The sequence below is a fragment of the Corythoichthys intestinalis genome, chromosome 2 (assembly GCF_030265065.1).
Source record: "Corythoichthys intestinalis isolate RoL2023-P3 chromosome 2, ASM3026506v1, whole genome shotgun sequence".
NCBI classification, from domain to species: domain Eukaryota; kingdom Metazoa; phylum Chordata; class Actinopteri; order Syngnathiformes; family Syngnathidae; genus Corythoichthys; species Corythoichthys intestinalis.
Genome location: NC_080396.1, coordinates 66,473,748 through 66,494,380, shown reverse-complemented (window position 1 = coordinate 66,494,380; position 20,633 = coordinate 66,473,748). Strand labels below are relative to the sequence as shown.

Genomic DNA, 20,633 nt, shown 5'->3' with positions numbered 1-20,633 from the left:
TGTTGTGTGTGGGCCTCACCATCCCTTCAATAAAAGGAAAGAACTGTAAACGTGATGCATTTGTGGTCCTCTTCTGTCTGGCCCCTGACACCTTTGTTTTCAAAAACTACTAAAACATTATAGAATAAATGTCCAGAATAAATGTCTGGATTTTATTAGCAAATTTAAATTGCAATATTCAACATAAATTATACTTACGTTTTACCTCGACAATGATTAATGTATGAATATCTGAAAAGTCTGCACAGGCTGCAAATAAAAATATTTTAAGATAATTCATGTAGAAAATCAATTTTAAATAAATGCAAGTCATCAGCCAATCAAACGTGCATTTGAGGGGGAAAAAGTGGACTGGCACATTCATGTGAAGAGGAAAATGTAAGTCTTAACGAATATTATTCACTTAATATTGGTAGGGTCAGTTCTAACAGCATTTGGGAAGACAAAATTACACAAAATTACCTGTATAACTCATTATTTTATGCAAATAAGGTTGAAAGTTGGTGGGGACAATTTGACCATCCTGAAAAGTTGCTAGTGTTATGTCCCTACCGTTCCTATGCAAACCTACGGCCTTGGTATCCATGAACCTTATGTGATTTTTTTTTTTTTTTTTTAAATCAAAACAACTAGAGCAAAGATAGGAGAGGCAGGAGATTCAGAGCCTCACCTGCATATTAAATAGATATGAAGGGTTTGACTAATCGATACAAGTCACAGTTCAATACCTCGGTTCGGGGGTCACAGTTTGGTACGGGTTCAGTACAATAGGAAAAACAAGGCTTTTTTTCCTCAGCATTTGAAAGTTAGTTTGGATACTATTACACACTTATATAGGTGATTTTTTTTTTTTTTTTTAAAGTGTGAGCTACCGCAATTTCCCAAATATAACGCGCACTTTTCCCCAAAATCAACGTGTAAAATCATGGTGCGCATTATACACGGGTACATGGATGGAGACAGAAATCTATATATATTATGAATATATATATATATATATATATATATATAAACCGATTTATTTATTTATTTTTTATTGACACGGCCATGTGTTGAAGAAACATATGCGGTGATCCGTTGCCGACCATTACGGTACGTGACGTCACCATTTTGTTTCGGTAATACTTCACTCTGATCGGCCGAATGATTTCGTCTGTGTTAAATTCTGCTTTTTTCACTCTTCATAAAGCACAGAATTTAGTTTCTTGAACTCATTTGAGTCAACATTTATTGCAGCTCCGCAACTCGGACCATAACAAACGTAACCACATAGACTTCCTGTGTGTGTCCCTCAACAATATCTGTCCCTCGGGAAACTCAAACCCAAATACCAATAGTTCCTATTGTTACTGTCGTGTCGACAGCGATGAGCTCTCGGATTTCCTCGGATTTTGTTTTCTCCTGGATTCTGGTAAATTCAAGAAGTTATTAGATCATATTTTTGCCATACATATTGTCAGTTTACGGTAATGTTTTGAACAACAAATGTGCTATGCTTGTGCTGTGTTTCACCAGTCAGTAAAATGACATTTCTGTATCTGTACACGAGGTCTGTTTTCTTGTATTCTTCTATTTATTGGTGCTAAAATTAGGGTGCGCGTTGTAAATGGGTACAATAATTTCCCCTAGATTTTCCAAGTAAATTTGAGGTGCGCATTATATACGGGTGCGCCTTATATTCGGGAAATTACGGTAAATTTGGGGTGCACGTTATACACGGGCGTGCCTTATATTCGGCAAATTACGGTATGTTTTTTCAATGAAAAAAATCAGTTCAATCAGTTAAAAGTAATTAAATAATCTTTGATGTGAAAGATGTCATTGAATAAATAATGTAATAATGCGTGCAACATGAAAGGTAACGTTGACCAGTGACTTTGAGTAATTACTCTAACAAAGAGGTAACTGAGTTACTAAGTTTTGGGGAGAAGTAATTTGTGGCAAATTACTTTTTAAACAAAGATTAACAACACTTAAAATTACCCATATTGGTGCTCTGGACATATCTGAAACTAAATTCATGAATGAGAAGACTAATTTTGGGAGTCGAGACAACATTACAAGGGTGGAGAGTTACAATGAATTTGTTTTTATGATCATTATTTTTTTTGCATGGACTTGGGAAAACAATACCATTATTTTCGCATGCGCTGTGCTTTCAGTTCTCAAATGTTATATCGCCAACGACAGCACTGTTTTACCACTCTTGTTGGCTGTCATGCCTCCTACATACCTGAGGATGGCAGTAAAGTACCAAAAAAAAAACGCCTTGTCATATTAGTTTTGTCTTTCCGTGTTTCCCGTAGTGATAGTTGACGTTTCTTCCGCTGAAGTCGAGAGGTGGAGCTGAAGTCACATTGTTGATTTGTTTTCCTGAGCGGTAGGACATTATTGGATTTTTATGCCGACAATAAATAAATGGAGCGATGCAAACGTCTGAGACCAAATTTTCGCAATGCTAGCTACATTTTTGAGTATTCGGAGTCCTCTTCGGCTTCTTTTAGACCGAACTTTTGGACCCGCATGTCTTTTGGCTGGGAAGAGGCTCACCTTGTCAGCTTGCCGTCTGCTTCCAGTGGCGTGGAAACAGAGATTCCCCAGCAGATATATTGGCACTGCTACTCCACTGCGTGCTAAAGCCCGAATTCAACAGAAGAAGAGGACAGTTTCCGAAAAGAAGCTGGTAGGTTTGTAGGGTGAAGGTTTGGTCTCAACGTTGGTAGGGACGGTAGAACAGCATAACCTGCATGTACACTTTTTGCTAGGGACGGGACATTAATAAGATAAAACCGGTTGGGTGAACGGGGGTCGAGGCTACATTTTTCACACATATAAATTAATGTTAATGATCAATGCAAAAATAAATCTGTATTGATTTATACTGTACAAACTTTCATGTGTATCGGTCTTTGTCAGTCACGTGCCCAAACTAGCGGACACGCCCCCATGCGCCATTTTGAGTGTACCACGGATGTAAACAAACCAGAACAGGAGTAGCTCCGACGCCACATTACTGCCTCCAATTGGACTTCATCGCTGGATACAAAAAAGTCCCTCGTTTACGGTATCAGCGCTTACATTTTAAAAACTATAAATCTCTCGAAGCTCACGGACATTTAACGAATGGCTCGGTGCAGGATCTTCGCATTTCGACCGCAGGACTGCGACAACACAGTCGTCACTCGTTGCTCCTCTCAGAAACATGATACAGCTCTTTCTTGAACATCCTTGAACTTGAATTGTACCTCGAATATCATCTTAAACATCATATGACTAAAACAGGTGAAGGAACTGTCACGATGACATGCAAATTCATGTATATTGCACAATATATTGTTTCAGTGTTGACATTGCCATGCAATCAATGCATGACTTATGTGAAGAGGGACAAATTTACTTGAACACGTTATTCTACAACTAGTGTTATTTTACTTCATATGCACGTTTTATATTTCCTTGTATTGCTATTTTCTGTTTACCATTGTGCTGCTGCTGTGTTTTGATTGAGAATTTTAGTAATAATTATAAATCCAAAAAAAGTAAACCTGTCAAACATCTCGTTTTGTTAGCAAACATCGTATTTCCTTTTCAGTGTTTATCTCCACAAAATTGTTTGAATGTAATTAGTAAAAAAAAAAAAAAAAAAAAAAAAAAAAGTACTTTTCATTATCAAAACCAACACTATTGTTTTACGTACCTAAGAGAGGCAAGGAGTCAAGACTTCAAAATTTTCACTGACATACTTTATTGAACAGGTTTAAGTCATCTACAAACGTATAAAAAAAAAACTGCTTGTACAGACACTACGAAAAGAAAATTGTACTATACTACTGTTGGGCAATGGCTTATCAGGGCACAGCAGAAAGTGACAACCTTATCCAACATTGTGGCTTCTTCACGTTCACATGGAAGAATCATGTTTATGGGTATGGTTCCTGTTATGATCTTATACTTCTGACAAACATTTCCGATGACCCTTTCAACATGGATTCTCAAATGTGCTGACAGCGGCCTTTTGTAAATGCTGGGAGTTTGACATCTGAACACTACATGCTCACACGTTCTTGTATGTCAAAACCTCTGTCAGCCAAGACAATGTCCCCAGGTAACTAATTATCAAAAAAAAATTCACTGTTCAGCGTTATATGTTTGTCACTTGTACGCCCTCCCCAGCCTTTTGATAAGAAACAAATGGCTCCTTTAGGTGTAATACATATTAAATACTTCATAGTGTGGTGGTGCTTGTAGCTGGAAAACATTTGGGCACGTGCTTTCAGATTTGACGGGTTTTCTGTGAAAATTTCAAAACAGTCAATAATCACATCCTGATTGGTGTTGTGCGTCTCATCCTCTGTGATTAGCTGATCACCTTCTTCTCCAGCTTCATGTGTCCCCTCTTCAGTCTGTAGCTTACCACTTTCTTCTCCAGCGTCAGGTGTCCCCTCCTCATTCTGTTGGCGACTGTTTATTTCACCGGGTTCAGATGGTCCCTCCTTGGTCTGCAGCTCTTCAATGTTTGCATCCTGCTGGACCCCCATCTCTGGTGTTTGCAATGTCTCTTTCCGTAGCTGCTCACGCTTGCTTCGTCTTGCAGAGCGTGCAGTGTTTGTCGGTGTAACAGATGTGTGTCCCAGATGTAGGGATGGTGCCCAGTCTGGGTCAGTCTCCATCATTTCATAAGCTGGTTCACCTGCAATCACAGGTTTTATTTAGAAAGCTAGGTAAGATTGGATATTTCCGTGGCATTTCACAATCGTAAACACTTAATCAGACATGCTACCATCCCATCAGATCTCTCAGAACACAAAAGGAAATCTCACGCATTGATAAATATTTCTGTGCATTTTTGCTGTTTACCTTTATCTTTCAAATCATTCACTCTATAATGTTTTTATACACGATGACTGAATAAATTAAACACTGATTTATCACGTACAGATTAACCCATTTCAACTGCCCTCCCTCTTTGCCTGTAGTTTACAAGTGAGGCTAGCTAGCTAAGGTTAGCCAATGAGAAAATAGCGACTTTAGAAAGCAAAAAAACAGCATATTCAGTATCAATACTTTGAAAAAAACTGACTTACCTTTATGAAAATGCCGAGAGCAAACACGCAGGAAGGGAGATATGGTGTAGAAAGTCGTTTCACCGCTGCGACCCAGGCCATCCGACGCCGCTTCGGTAGTTCCTCAACCTGCTGTCTATGACCTCTTTTCCAAGAGGGAAAACAAAAAAATCTTACGTCGTGGTCAACTTTGCTGCCATTTTTGTTGTGTGATTTAGTATGGCAGCCTTTCAAACAACACGAGTGTCCCATTTATCAAATACAATGATGAAAGCAAAGACCGATTGGTCAAGTGATACGCCATTTGATTCAAACCTTTGTTTTCAAAAACTACTTAAACAATTTGAAAACTTCCAGAATAAATGTCTGGATTTTATTGGCAAATTTAATAGCAATATTTGAAAATAAATTATATCACCATACTTACATGCATTTTACCTCGATTATGATTAATGTATAATTATCTGGAAAAACAGCCACCACAAATAACAGTAGTAATATAGTAGTAATGGTGGTAGTAATATACCTAGTAAAATCAGTCAGCCTCAAGATGCCTCCTTTAGAGACTGTTTATCAGGGAACTACCTGGGCTTTTTCTTTCTGAATCCAGCTACCTATGATGAAGTGTATAAAACAATCATGAACATAACGAATTCAAATTCAGCTGCAGCAGATGGAATTTCTATCAGAATTCAGGGTTTCCTCTAGGATTTTTTTGAAGCTGCGGTGGTGGGCTGCATCGGAGTCGGACCGCCTCACCATGTCGTGCCACGGCAAAATTGCGTCATAACATGAAATTTTTTTCTTTCACATTTTGTTTCCCTTATTTGTGAAGAATCCACCACTCTTTGGCACCCTCTGCTGCTGAATTGTTTACGATGACAATTGAGACTTGTTCTCTCTCTACATTTAACTATTGGAGCAGAAGAAATTAAGTAGCAAAGATTTTATATTGGGTTGTGTGAATTTTGTTGTCGTTTATTCACAGACTCGCCACTTTGTTGACTACAAACGTGTGCGGCTTGTAGCCGGTTCGGGTGGAAAAGGGGCCTGCTGCTTTCACAGTGAGCCTCGCAAAGAGTGGGGTGGGCCTGATGGAGGAAATGGGGGTGATGGAGGAAACATCTCCTTCAAGGGTGAGAAAATAGTTTCAAAATTGTAAAACCTCGACTTATTTTGAGTTAAAGGCTGTCTTTCTTTTATAACTCAGCTGATCGAATGGTCAAGTCTCTGGCTGAAGTAATTTCAGTATACACGGCAGAAGATGGACAACCCGGAGGGAGCAAGAACTGCTATGGTCGGAATGGACGCTCAACCATTATTTCTGTGAGACGAAACTGTACTTTTCAAGTTTCAACGAGCCATTTTGGTTATTATAAATTACTGTGATTCTTTTTTTAATTTCATTTTCTAAAGGTTCCAATTGGCACTGTTGTGAAGGAGCAAGGCAAGGCACTAGTTGATCTTTCTGAGAATGGCCAAGTTTATCTGGCAGTATTTGGAGGGGCCGGAGGTAAAGGGAACAGGTTTTTTCTCTCCAATGAGAATCGCGCTCCAATGACTGCAACCCCTGGAACTGAGGGCCAAGAGAGAGTCCTTCAATTAGAACTGCGCACTATGGCCCATGCTGGACTGGTAACAGTGTTATTCAGTTTGAAAGTGCATGCTTTTTGTCTTTGCAACAAGTCTCTGCAACTGTGTAAAGCCCAACTACAGTGCCCTCCATAATTATTGGCACCCCTGGTTTAGATGTGTTTTTTAATTTCTAATATTTTTTTTTTTAATTCAAATAATATGGGACCTTAATAGAAAAAAAGAGAAAAGTCCAACCTTCAATACAAGTGCATTTATTCAGTGGGGGGAAAAAATCCCACATAAAGAAATAATTATATGACATCAAATAATGTGTGTCACAGTTATTAGCACCCCTGGTGTTAATACTTTGTACAACCCCCTTTTGCCAACAAAACAAGGTCTGGGGACTGAGATGGCCATGGGAGGAGCTTGATTTTGTGTCTGGTGAACCATTTCTTTGTAGATTTGGCCATATGTTTAGGGTCATTGTCTTGCTGAAGGACCCAGTGATGACCCATCTTCAGCTTTCGGGCAGAGGGCAACAGATTTTGATTTAAAATGTCCTGGTATTTCAAAGCATTCATGATGCCATGCACCCTAACAAGGTTCCCAGGGCATTTGGAAGCGAAACAGCCCCACAGCATCACTGACCCACCGCCATACTTCACAGTGGGTATGAGGTGCTTTTCAGCATGCGCATCTTTCGTGGCACGCCAGACCCACTTAGAGTGTTTGGTTCCAAAAAGCTCAATCTTGGTCTCATCCGACCAAAGCACACGGTTCCAGTTGAAGCGTGAAGACCGTCATGAATGCTTTGAAATACCTGGACATTTTAAATCAAAATCCTTTGCCCTCTGCCCGAAAGCTCAAGATGGGTCGTCACTGGGTCTTTCAGCAAGACAATGACCCTAAACGTATGGCCAAATCTACACAGAAATGGTTCACCAGACACAAAATCAAGCTCCTCCCATGGCCATCTCAGTCCCCAGACCCTGTTTTGTTGGCAAAAGGGGGTTGTACAAAGTATTAACACCAGGGGTGCTAATAATTGTGACACACATGATTTGATGTCAAATAATTATTTCTTAATGTGGGATTTTTTTTCCCCCCTGAATAAATGCACTTGTATTGAAGGTTGGATTTTTCTCTTTTTTTTTTCCATTAAGGTCCCATATTATTTGAATTTAAAAAAACTTATTAGAAGCTAAAAAACACATCTTAACCAGGGGTGCCAATAATTATGGAGGGCACTCTATTATACTTTTTCACCCTATTTAACCCAATTTTAAGAAAAAATGGTCCTTTAAGTTTGTTGTTTGCAACTCAGTCCAAAATCAGGAGTTAAAACAAGCAGTTGAGAATTTCCAGGGTTTTCTACGTCAACCACACTTACACACGGTTGCCACCACTATTCCGACCGCTCCCACTAGAAGTTTGACATGTTAAACTTTCGCTGGTCTTTCTTCTGATTGTTTGAATCATCTTCAGTATCTAAAGCTGCGTCAGACCGGCCGCGTTTTGACGCGCAACATCACGTCACACACCCTACGTCCTTTGCCAAATGCTGTTTGTGTTCACACAAAACTTTACGTTGCCAAAGGTTGAAGTCTGCGTATCCCGAACAACTTTTGGTTCACGTAACGTATATGTGTAATATAACAACTTTAATCTTATATTTTGACAGGTTTTTTCTCCTAATATTACTTAAATCTCCTAATATTGTGCCAAAATGTTTTGTGTTCATAAAAACTTTAGGTTGGTAAAAGTCTCAACTCGTGAAACAAAACAACTTCCGGTTTACATAACGTTAAAATACACAACAAAATGGCTGTAATCTCATAATATTATGATTTTAATTAGGAGTGGGAACCTAATGGTACCTCACGATACGATACGATTGGCGATACAAAGCTCACGATAACGATTATCTCACGCTATCACGATACAGTGATTATCGATATATTGGTCAGAAATTTGATACATGATATTCTACAATACAACTGTTGAAACGAAACAAAAAGATACTTAAAAAAATAAATAACAGTGCTGTAGGTGTCAGTCAGCAGTTGAGCTTGGATTGGGGCAATGATGAAATTGGTGGGCCTTTTCTATGTATATGACCTTTGTTGCCAAAAGCATTGGTTTGAGCACTTCCACCATCTGCTTCAGCATTTGAGATGTCGGACTCAGTCAGTCACATTCTTCCTCACCTTAAAAACAACAAAATAAAACAAAAAATATTAGTTACTTAATAGCTTTTGAGTTTAAATCTTGACTTTTTTTTGTGTTGAAAGTATAGAGTGAATTAAAAAAATATTAATTGAATGTATAGAAATTAAAAATGCAATAATTACCTACTTTTAATATGTAGGCTACATTAATTATCATGCACACCACCTTATATATCTTGGAAGCTATTCAAACCCTTTTTATAGTTTATTGTATCAAAATGGCTGTAATAACAGTTTGTGTAGTAAACTAGATTGAAAGTGGTTCTCAAATAATATCAAATAAATCAGTAGATTCATGTAGGCTTGTTCGATATTCATTTTCATCCAGTTTAGGGTCCTGGTTTATTTTATATTATTCAACACCAAATGTCATCAAAATAATACATGTAAATTAAAAAATCAATTCCATTGCAAAACTTTCTTACCCGAAGTGATGAAAGTGAAGCACTTCGTCACCAGCTGCCAGTGGACCTTATTTTTGTTTGACAATTCTTGAATACAGCAAAGTCCTTGTTCACCTTACTTCCTTTCTTGTTGGTGTAAAATCTAAAGTGTGCCCACATGTGTGATTTGTAGCAATATTTTTCTCTTTTTCCTCCACCGTTCTAACGAAAATTAATTTTTTTCCAATCCACTTGGAGCTTCCTCTCTTCTTCTCTAGACGACTTGTGCGCACTTTACCTTCACCACTACTCTTGAGCGCCCCTAGTGGACCGCCAAGGAATTGCTCAACAAACATTGAGCAGTTTACAGCATCCATACTCCATTGTATGGCCAATCTGTCAAATAAAAGTTTCGATACTTGGCGGGAGCATATCGATAACCAATCGGGTTGCAAAATATCGCGATATATCGCTGTATCGAGATATTGTCACACTCTTAATTTTAATCCTTAATTTTACAATATATGACTTAATTCTCATAATGTGGCAACTTTTATTTCCTAATATTTTGACTGTTCTCGTAGTCTTATATTTTTTTCTTTCTTTCTTAAGACATTTGTTGACCTTAATGAAGCTGGCCCCCTATCAGACGCAAATGTATATAAAAATGTCAAATGTTCAAATGTGCTTGTTTGTGCTGTAAAGTTTCGTTTTTGCAGCTTTTGTTTTTGAGATATTTAAAATTCTTCTATAGGTCAATTTGAGGTCAACCAGCCCACCATTTTGTTTAAAAATGGCTAAAAATGGTATTGATCGTTTATTCTTCATTTGTGCTGTAAAATTTTTGGTTTGTGCTGCTATCATTTTAGAGATATAGGGATATTAATTTTGAGTGATGATGTCAATCGCAGCCTCTCCGTCGCGGCCGACGGAGCGTACTAACTCTCTCAATAACAGAGGGATGTCCCAACATCTAGCACAAACAAATTGAACCCCTTCAGGTCCATTTAGCAGTAAATGGGAGGCTGGGAGTCACATCATCACTCGAAATTAATGTCTCAAGCCTAGTGATATGACTAAAATTGTCATCACGATAAAAATGTTCTTGTAAGCCGAACGCTTTTCTCTTTCAAATCAAGTCTGCTTTTTGCTCCTTAGTGAAAGTTGACAAAACCAGATGCTGCTTTAACCAATCTTTAATGTCAGAACAAATGTGAATGGTGACTAACTACTGCACAGCATTCCACAAAATTAAATGTTAACTGAATGCAGAACATTTCACATGAGTTAATCAAAATGCACAACATTGCACAAAATCTTGGTGGAATCCCACTCGTGCTCATCAGTCTTCTGGGGAGTTCCTTTCGTTCCCACCAAAAAAATCTGCGGTGAAAAAAAAATGTGATATCATTCCGCCCTGCTTGCCTAAAAAGCCTGTTCCCTGCAGAGCTGCTGGATTACAAGTGTTACTGTTCATACTAAAATAGTGCAATGGTAAGTTTTAATAACGTTATCCTGAAAACAAAGCCAACACTATTGATTGAATGGGTCATCAATGATTTTCATGCGTGCATACAGTGGGGGGAACAAGTATTTGATACACTGCCGATTTTGCTGGTTTTCCCACTTGCAAAGCATGTAGAGGTCTGTAATTTGTATCATAAGTTCTCTTCAACTGTGAGAGACGGAATATAATACAAAAAAAAAAAAAAAAAAATCATGTTATATGATTTTTAAATAATAAATTTGCATTTAATTGCATGAAATAAGCATTTGATACATCACACAAATCGAACTTAATATTTGGTACAGAAACCTTTGTTTGTTATTACAGATACCAAACGTTTCCTGTAGCCCTTGACAAGGTTTGCACACACTGCAGCAGGGATTTTGGCCCACTCCTCCATGCAGATCTTCTCCAGAGCCTTCAGGTTTCGGGGCTGCTGCCGGGCAACACGGACTTTCAGCTCCCTCCATAGATTTTCTATCGGGTTCAGATCTGGTTACTGGCTAGGCCACTCCAGGACCTTAAGATGCTTCTTACGGAGCCACTCTTTAGTTGCCTTGGCTGTGTGCTTTGGGTCGTTGTCATGCTGGAAGACCCAGCCACGACCCATCTTCAGGGCTCTCACTGAAGGAAGGAGGTTGTCAGCCAAGATCTGGCGATACATAGCCCCATCCATCCTCCCCTCAATACGGTGCATTCGTCCTGTACCCTTGGCAGAGAAGCAGCCCCAAAAAATGTTTCCTCCTCCATGTTTCACGGTTGGGATGGTGTTCGGGATGGTGTTCTTGGGGTTGTACTCATCCTTCTTTTTCTTCCAAACACGACGAGCCGAGTTTAGACCAAAAAGTTCAATTTTTGTCTCATCCATCCGACCACATGACCTTCTCCCATTGCTCCTCTGGATCATCCAGATGGTCAGTGGCAAACTTCAGACGTGTCTGGACATGCACTGGCTTCAGCAGCAGGACCTAGCGTGTGCTGTAGGATTTTAAGCCGTGACGCCGTAATGTGTTTCCGATGGTTTTCTTCGAGACTGTGGTTCCAGCTCTCTTCAGGTCATTGACCAGGTCCTGCCGTGTAGTTCTGGGGTGATCCCTCACCTTCCTCATGATCAGTGATGCCCCACGAGGTGAGATCTTGCATGGAGCCCCAGAACGAGGCAGATTGACCGTCAATTTGAACTTCTTCCATTTTCTAATAATCGCTCCAACAGTTGTTACCTTATCACCAAGCTGCTTGCTTATTTTCCTGTGGCCCATCCCAGCCTTGTGCAGGTCTATTATTTTATCCCTGATGTCCTTACACAGCTCTTTGGTCTTGGCCATTGTGCAGAGGTTGGAGTTTGTTTGTTTGAGCATGTGAACAGGTGTCTTTTATACAGGTAACAAGTTCAAACAGGTGCGGTTACTTCCGGTAATGAGTGGAGAACAGGAGGGGTTCTTAAAAAAGAACTAAGAGCTGAAATATTTACTAGTTGGTAATGTATCAAATACTTATTTTATGCAGTTAAATACAAATTTATTATTTAAAAATTATACAATGTGATTTTCTGGATTTTTGTATTAGATTCCGTCCCTCACAGTTGAAGAGAACTTATGATACAAATTACAGACCTCTACATCGCTTGCAAGTGGGAAAACCAGCAAAATCGGCAGTGTATCAAATACTTGTTCTCCCCACTGTATGTTGTTTTTTATTGGCATGCTGAGCAGGCGCCATTGACTTGCACTAGCTTAGCCACTGTGGAGCCCTGAAACTAACAAATAACTGACAAACTGCATGGAATTTTTTAAAATCAACTCCACCGACTAATTAAACCCCCACTAACTCGAAGATGAAGCCTTATGTCAAAATTCTGAACTTCCCCTTTAAGGTGCCTGACAATTTCAGCAATATAAATACACAAAAGGAAACGTTCCGTTTAAAAAAAAATGTTACAAATAAACAAGACAGCCATTGCTTGGAAGGTTACAGGCCAGAAAAATAAGTCTGTCCACAGTATCAGGCTTCAATGCTGCTCTGTGACGGATCACAATGATCCCTCTTGGACCGAGTACCCTCTCTGAGCTAGCGTTCACACCGCATCAGCGCCCCCGTTGTCTACGGTGTTTGGGTGGTGTAGTTACACATTAAATCTATCGACTTATATTGAACGTTTTTATTATTTATGTTGACAAAAATTATATGGCGATGATTATCGTTTTATCGCCCAGGGTTACTCAAGCTCCCAATTTACTGTAAAATGTACACGAAGGGGTGCCAAGTGTTTGTGCTATGGTTGCACTAGCTGTTGGGACACCCCTTATTCAGAGAGTTGGTACGCTCCATCAGCTGGATACGGAAAAGCTGTGAGTGATGTCATCACTCAAAATTAATATCTCAATATTTTTTAAGCGAAGGCAGCACAAACAAAAGTTTTTACAGCACAAACGTAGCATAAACGAATGGTACCATTTTGGATCCATTTTGCAATAAATAGGGGGCTGTGTGAAGTCATCACACAAAACTAATGTCTCAAAAACAATAGCATAAACAAAAATGTTTACAGCACAAACCAGCACACACAAAGAATAAACGATTGACACCATATTTAGCAATTCTTAATCATGGGGGGGCTGGTTGACCTCAAATTGACCTATACAAGAATTGACAATATCTTAACGTTAGCAATATAAACAAAACTATTTACAGCACAAACAGGAACAAACGTAGCACAAATGATTGCCACCATTTATAAATTTGCATCTGGTGAGGGGCCAACTTCACGGAGGTCTTTTGTTGACTGTATGTTGGGGAAGGTTCCCAGCCGTCTCCAGCAACTGAAGTCACGTGAATGAGAAAACGTATTTGATTGTCTGCTTCCTAGCCGTCGCTGTTGTCGGTCGCAGAAAGATCAATTGAGCCATCTCAGCGCCAAAATTTTCACGCGCAGGGTGCGGCCTATCTGGTCGAACTGACGACGTTGCGCAATTACATTGACTTTGAATGAGAATCCGTCGTGTGACGATGAAAAAAAAAACTGCATCCTGTCTAAACACAGCTTAAAGCTGTGGGGACTCAGTTTCAACAGTACGTCTTCCAAAAGTGTCGTGAACCAAAACTACTATGGTGTTTTTCCGCCTTTGCACGTCGCCCCTGTGGCGGAGCCTCTATGTGAGAGACAGATTCGTTTTAATGGGGAAAAGTTATACGTTTGTTCACACCATATACACAATGTTTGTTTCACAAACTTAGCCCAGTTCACTGGAGGCTTTGCCAATGAAGTTATACTTGTAGCTGGAGCTATATCTGAAATTTGACCCCCACCCCCTCCCCAAAAAAACTTAAAAATGTCAGCGATATGTTTATTTTCCTTGAGAAATTGGTTCACAAAATATTAGTACAAGTATATGACTGGGAACAAGTGCTTTTTCAGTGGCTGTGATGGGAGATAAAAAGGTTGAAATGTCAAATGTTGAAAGATTGAATGTCATACATTGGCAAGTTGCTTAACTAATCAAAGGACTGGTTTGCTGTGATGTCAATCATTCACTTCAGAATTTGACACCAAACTAAAAAGGATTGGTTTGTTGAGAGATCAATCATTCCCCTCATGAATGAGCCTCAGAAAACGAGACATTTTGGAAACAGCACAGAAGGTGCGTCTATTTAAAAGCCTTGAGGTTTTTGGAGCAATCAGTTGCACGTAGCGATTTTAGATGATTAAAAACATTTAAATTTAAGTTATAATAGGATAATACTTGGGCTCTAATTTAAACACATTTTGTATTTATTAGGTCGGTTTTCCAAATGCTGGCAAATCCTCTCTATTGAGAGCCATCTCCAATGCCAGGCCTGCTGTGGCTGCTTACCCTTTCACAACTCTCAACCCACATGTCGGGATTGTAAAATACAGAGATCATGAGCAAGTTGCAGGTAGGTGAGATAACACGAGTATTTTTTTTTACATTTTGGTTATTGTATGATGGTAACAGATCTTGCTGTGTTTGTAGTTCAATCTTCTTCAAATTGTGTGGAAGCAGAATCAAGATTTTGCCAATTAATCATAAATAACAGTACAGGGTTTCCCCCAGTGCTTCCGCCAGTTTTTCCTTGCATTTTGTTATTTTATTTTACTGTTAAAGTGACCAGTAATTGTTTTAAATAAATCACTGGGATTTATTTTAAGTGAAAACAAATGTATATATATGTACACAGTGTTGTCAGTAACGCGTTACTAAAGTCAGTTTCCTTAACTCATTCACTCCCAGCCATTTTCACAGAAGCCACCCCCTTTGCTCCGGGCTGTATTAGTGGATTTTGACTGATTTTGCAAGGACCACATAAAATTCTGTTCTATTGCTATATAAACGTGGAACCCACCAAAAGAAAGATTTGACTCTCTTTCAGCAGGGAAAAAAGTTAGTTCATATCGTTTTCCATTCTTTAGAAATCAGCATTAGAAAATAGCTCAGTTTGAGCGATTTTCCAATTTATGATGAGAAAACAGAGGAATTTAGCTTTTTGTAAAAGCATACATTTCAAACATAACTTTGACTTTAACACAGCTATTTTTTGCTTTTGTGACATCTGAATAATGTTTTTCTTCTACAAAATAACATAAACAACAAGACAAATAGAGCTTTTGATAGCAAGGTAACAATGTATTTACACATAACTATTGAACTGAGAGATGACGCTGTTGTGGCCGCGGCTGTATCGGCAGACTGGGTAAATTTTTCCCTCATTATCACCTGTCTCATCAAGATGGATTTTTTTTTAATGTTTCCTTTGTAGTGACCACTACCTCATAACAGAATTCACCTAGGGAAAAGAAAACGTAAAAGACGTATAAATACGTTTTTGGGACATTGAAATAATTAAAAATAGAACGTATTTATACATTTTTGGGAGCAAATGAGTTAATGTCTGTGCGTTACTATTTTGTTATTGCCTCATAATGTATGTTGAATGAAGAATACTAGTCATGTACGAAGAGCATTTCTAATAGAAATGTTACTCTTGCGTTCGGAAGTGACATCACATGTCACGTCTTTTTCATCGGAGAACAAAAAAAAACTGTTCACGGTTATTACCATGCCGTGTGAGCTGCGCTGAGAGTGCGGCCAAAACAATAGCCTAGCTACCTCGTCAAGACGCGACTAATGACTAATGACCGAGCCAGGAGAGATACTACAAACGGCTGCATTTGCTCACTGGAAACACAGCCATTACTTCACAACTCTGTCCTGTGAAGATGAAAAAAAATATCTGTCTGCATTGCAAACTTTGCGCTGGCTCAAAAACACTGTGGAGTGATAAAAATTTTACATCCAATTCAAGGAACCTTTTGGAATTACAGCACAACGCATTAAAACTCAAAGCAAAGCCTACAGGTAATGAGAGCACTTCTACAGTTTGTAACCAGGCTTTACTTACATTTTATAGTTACAGTTTGTAACCATAGGCGGAGTTTGACTTTTTGGGGATGTGTGGGGTGGAGGGGCCCGAAATTTTGGCCTTTACTGTACATATATACACATAAACACTTCTTGTTCAATTCTCGGTTCAAGCTCAGCTGTTGTTGAAGCTTTTGAAAGCTTAATTCTAAATATCTTCCCTCAGCTGTAGTTTTGGCTAAGCAAAGCAAAGGACCATCCCTAAGGTGCTTGTCACATGATCTGTTCAAAAGATCATTTTGACCCATTATGAAACACTACTGTAGGATTCTTTTTTCATTCATTTTTACTGTTTGTTTTCTTGCTTTAACGCTTTTATTGACAATATTTTAACGGCTAGGTCTTTATTTTAAAGGGGAAGTACTGAATTTTTGACATTAGGCCTAATCTTCGAGTTGGCAGGGGTCCTTGGAGTTGATTTGAACACATTCTGTGTAGTTTGTCAGTCATTTGTTAGTTCTAGGACTCCGGAGTGGCTAAGCTAGCGCGCGTCAACGATGGTTGAAATCAACTCCATCGACTAATTAAACCCCGCTAACTCGAAGATTAAGCCTCATGTGAAAGATTCAGATTTTCTCCTTTAAATTCAATTCTCGGAAAGTCAATTACATGTGATGACATTTTTCTGTTGTCATTCCTATGTTGAGTCAGTAAAGGGGGAAAATTGGTAAAAAGTAACTGATAAATTACTTTTAAAGTAACTTCGTTAATTTGATTATGAAGTAATCAGTAAAGTAACTAGATTACTTTATTGAGGCATAATCAGTAATTACTTTTTCAAGTAATCTGTGACAACACTGTATATATATTTTAAATTTTTTTGGAAAGCTGTATTAACACTTTTTTTTTTTTTTTTTCAAAAACAATGAGTTTTCTGGGGGAACTATTCCTGTAAATAACCTTTAAGAAATAGTATACAGGATTTTACAGGTATACACGATTTTGTGTACTTATAGTTTGTGTAAAAATACCGTACTTTCCAAATGCATTATTAAACGTAAATGACATGCTTTTAAAAATATCGGTGCTGTCTGATACAGTTGCTGACATCCCAGGCATCATTCAAGGAGCACACCTAAATCGAGGGTTGGGCATCTCTTTCCTGCGGCACATTGAGCGTTGCAGATTCCTCCTCTTTGTTCTGGACTTGTCCTCTCCAGACCCCTGGAGCCAGCTCCAACACCTGCGCTATGAACTGGATCAGTATGACCCTGGTCTGTCTCGGCGGCCTCATGCCATCATAGCAAACAAAATAGACCTACCCCAAGCCCGGGAGAACTTAAAGACTTTAAAGAGCCATGTAACTCAGAGAATCATTCCTGTGTCAGCTGTGACAGGGCAGAACACAGAAGAACTCATCCTTCACCTTAGAGAGCTTTATGATGGCTATCTACATGGAAATGGTAGCACAGAGAAAGGAAAGATCGTCAGGTGGTGATAAGAATGCTGCAAAGTTTGTCAGAAAGGTTCCCGTATCAGTGTCACCAAAGATTGAAATTGAAATTTCAAACCAAGAATACATTAATCGTAAGGATCATAATTTGATTTTTTAAAAACTTTTTATTTATTTTTTGTGACCCTAACCCTGGAAATTTAGTCACACCTGTTTATATGAGTGTTCAGCTTTTGAATAAATGTAAACGAACAAATGTTGGAAATTTTTGATTTGTGAATTCATGCAGTTTAGGATGCAACACATTCCACATTTTTATTTTAGTATTTACTGTATAAGCTTTTCATACGTTGTCCACAATGGCAAAAAAAAAAGAGTAAACTTAAAAAGCAAGTATGCAACCCATATCTTGCAAATAAAAAATACCGTGATCCCTCGCTACTTCACGCTTCAAACTTCACGCCCTCAGTCCATCGCGGATTTAATAAAAGAAAAAAAAGCATTATAAAATGTTAAGATGTATACGTGTACAAATCATTATTTTTATACAAATAATTGTTACATTTGCAGTGCTTAAAAAACATTTATAAAAATAAACATAAGGATGTTTGTTTTTTTTATTTAATACTTTGGGGGGGGTCCCCATTAACCGCGAAAAATGAGGGATCACTGTCGATGCATGCATTACTGTAAGAATTGCCTGCATATGGCAGAGGCCACCCCCCCCTTTCCTCAGACATATCATAAAATGTGTGTTTATATATATAGCAGAAAATACAGACAAGGCTGAAAAAACAGTTTCTGCTCTTGGACCCCTCTATAAAACAAACTGCTGTATTTTAAGCCAAAATAATTGTTGTCTCTGACAGAATAATAGCAGATTCATGGCACATTAATTCCCCGAACTATTTTTAATTTGTCCGTTTTACCCTGAAAACCCCCGTTTACAGACATCGCGCAAGCACTTGTTTCAACCCAGCCATAAAAAGAAGGTATGCAATTATATTTATTATTCAAAATGTCATATTTAACTTAGAATCATTAATTGATGTCTACTATTTTGTTTAAAAAAACAATTTAAAAAATTATTTACTTGCATATTTTAAAGTTTTAAACAAATTGTCACAATGAAAAAATTGGCATCTGTAAAAATTTCAAGGATATCTCTACCTCATAACTATCACTTAATTGTATTTTTTTCGTTGCTGTCGCATTTTCCCCAATATTTTAATGATAAATAATTGATCCAAACAAAGAAAAATTGAAAAAAAAATAAAATAATAAATAATAAAATTAAAATTAAAAGGGTAAATATATGAAAATGAAAATCTCGATTACTCCTTGACGTCTGCGATCTCTGCATCGCGACGCTTGTTATATTACCATGTTTCACCCATAAAATCCGGGAAAAAATCCAGCTTTGGCCACTCACATCTGTGCCATGACACTTGATGATACATGCTATATGGAGTTTTTGGATCGAAACAAGGTAAGTATGCGATATCCCGTTAAAATCATGGCGTCTTTAATTCTGCTCTCGCATGCGCTCACCTCCAATTAGGGTTTTGCTGTTTCAAAAAAAAATGTTTTCTTTTTCAATGCCCTCCTGTTCAAAATTTTTCTTCCCCCAGAAAATTGAGATTTTAAGCTTTCCAATGATGTATCACACGTGCATATCGGACAATTTTGAAATTTGGCCAAATTGGGGGTCTCAGAGCAGAACTTCAAGTCACCTGAGTGTTTTCCGCCATATATATATATACAGTATATATATTTAGGAAGACATTTCTGGATTTCATTCTTCAAATGAACTGCCCTGTGTTTAATTAATAACATTGTGTATTCGACCACTAGATGGTAGTAGATGATGAATTGTGTCTAATTAAATATTTACAATTGCAAGTGGCTTGCCTTTTCCATTAGGCTACGTAATTTTCGGACTGTAAGCCGCTAACTGCACACACACACATTTAACCGTGCGGTTTATAGTCCAGCTCAGCTAATTTATGGATTTTACGGGCAAATGAGTTACATATCTTTTGGTATAAATATCCCGTAAGGTAACACGGATACCTGCGGTCTTTACATCGCGTCTTATATGTGAAGAAAAAGTTTTCCTGCCAAATTTGGTGGGGTTGTTTTAAGATGAGTGTGTTTTGTAGTAAAAAAAAAAAAAAAAGACCACACTGTGTCCAGCCTTGTGCTTGTTTTACCACCCATGCATTACAATTGTGCTCTTGCCTTTATGACTTTCTCCCAAAAATTATTCGTACCAACATTAATATACCCAGGTTCACAGGCATCATAATATATACAGGCAGGACCATTTGGGGGCCCTAAGCAAAATAATGTCAAGGGGCCCATATTTTTGTAAAAATGTATTAAAATTGTAACTTAATGTGCATTTTTCTTGATTCTTGATCTCATAACTATGTAAACGACATTGCCAAGCATTACCTTGAATTGTACATTTGGGGAAATCATCATCTTGTGAAGAGGACGGCACTCCACCCCCAATTCTAAGATACTTCTCAATAGCTCCTTTGAATCATCCAAAGGGCAAAATATGATTACATGGAATAAAATTCAGCCCAGGAAAATATTCGTCAACAAACACGTGTACTGTGGGGAGTGCGTAACTAATTAAGTAGATTCACCGTAGCCTGATACATGGCATACTACTTGATAATAATGTCCAGGGTATTTTGCCGACTATTTTTATACCTGTCCACACTTCGTTTAAGGGCCTGCCTGCTTCCGCGAGGTACGCCTGCATTTGCGCAAACTATGCTTGCGTAAGGAGAAGCCTCATGTTTTACGTCATTGCCCGCGCAGTTTATCTCTGAAACGGAAACTCATTCCTAGCCCACAGAAAATTTCAAAATTACTACTCCTTCTAGACTGTCATTACTTTGTGATCACTGTTTTTTTCGTGATCGCAATTAAACGCATCACACAGGAGCGAGAGTAGAAGGAAGAGCAGGCTCCGCTTTTACATGCAGGCGCCGTGTTGTGATTGGAATAAATCTTTATAAAACAATGG

At 38.4% G+C, this 20,633-nt stretch overlaps 1 protein-coding gene across 1 annotated transcript; it reads left to right on the top strand.

The window, feature by feature from the left end:
• Positions 1 to 2,322: 2,322 nt before the first annotated feature.
• Positions 2,323 to 19,583, top strand: LOC130912235 (mitochondrial ribosome-associated GTPase 2-like). Its single transcript, XM_057830161.1, has 6 exons — positions 2,323 to 2,683; positions 6,052 to 6,199; positions 6,274 to 6,389; positions 6,480 to 6,698; positions 14,536 to 14,674; positions 17,238 to 19,583. The coding sequence occupies exons 1-6, from the start codon at positions 2,456 to 2,458 to the stop codon at positions 17,633 to 17,635; spliced, it is 1,248 nt and encodes a 415-aa protein (XP_057686144.1). The 5' UTR covers positions 2,323 to 2,455; the 3' UTR covers positions 17,636 to 19,583.
• Positions 19,584 to 20,633: the final 1,050 nt, after the last annotated feature.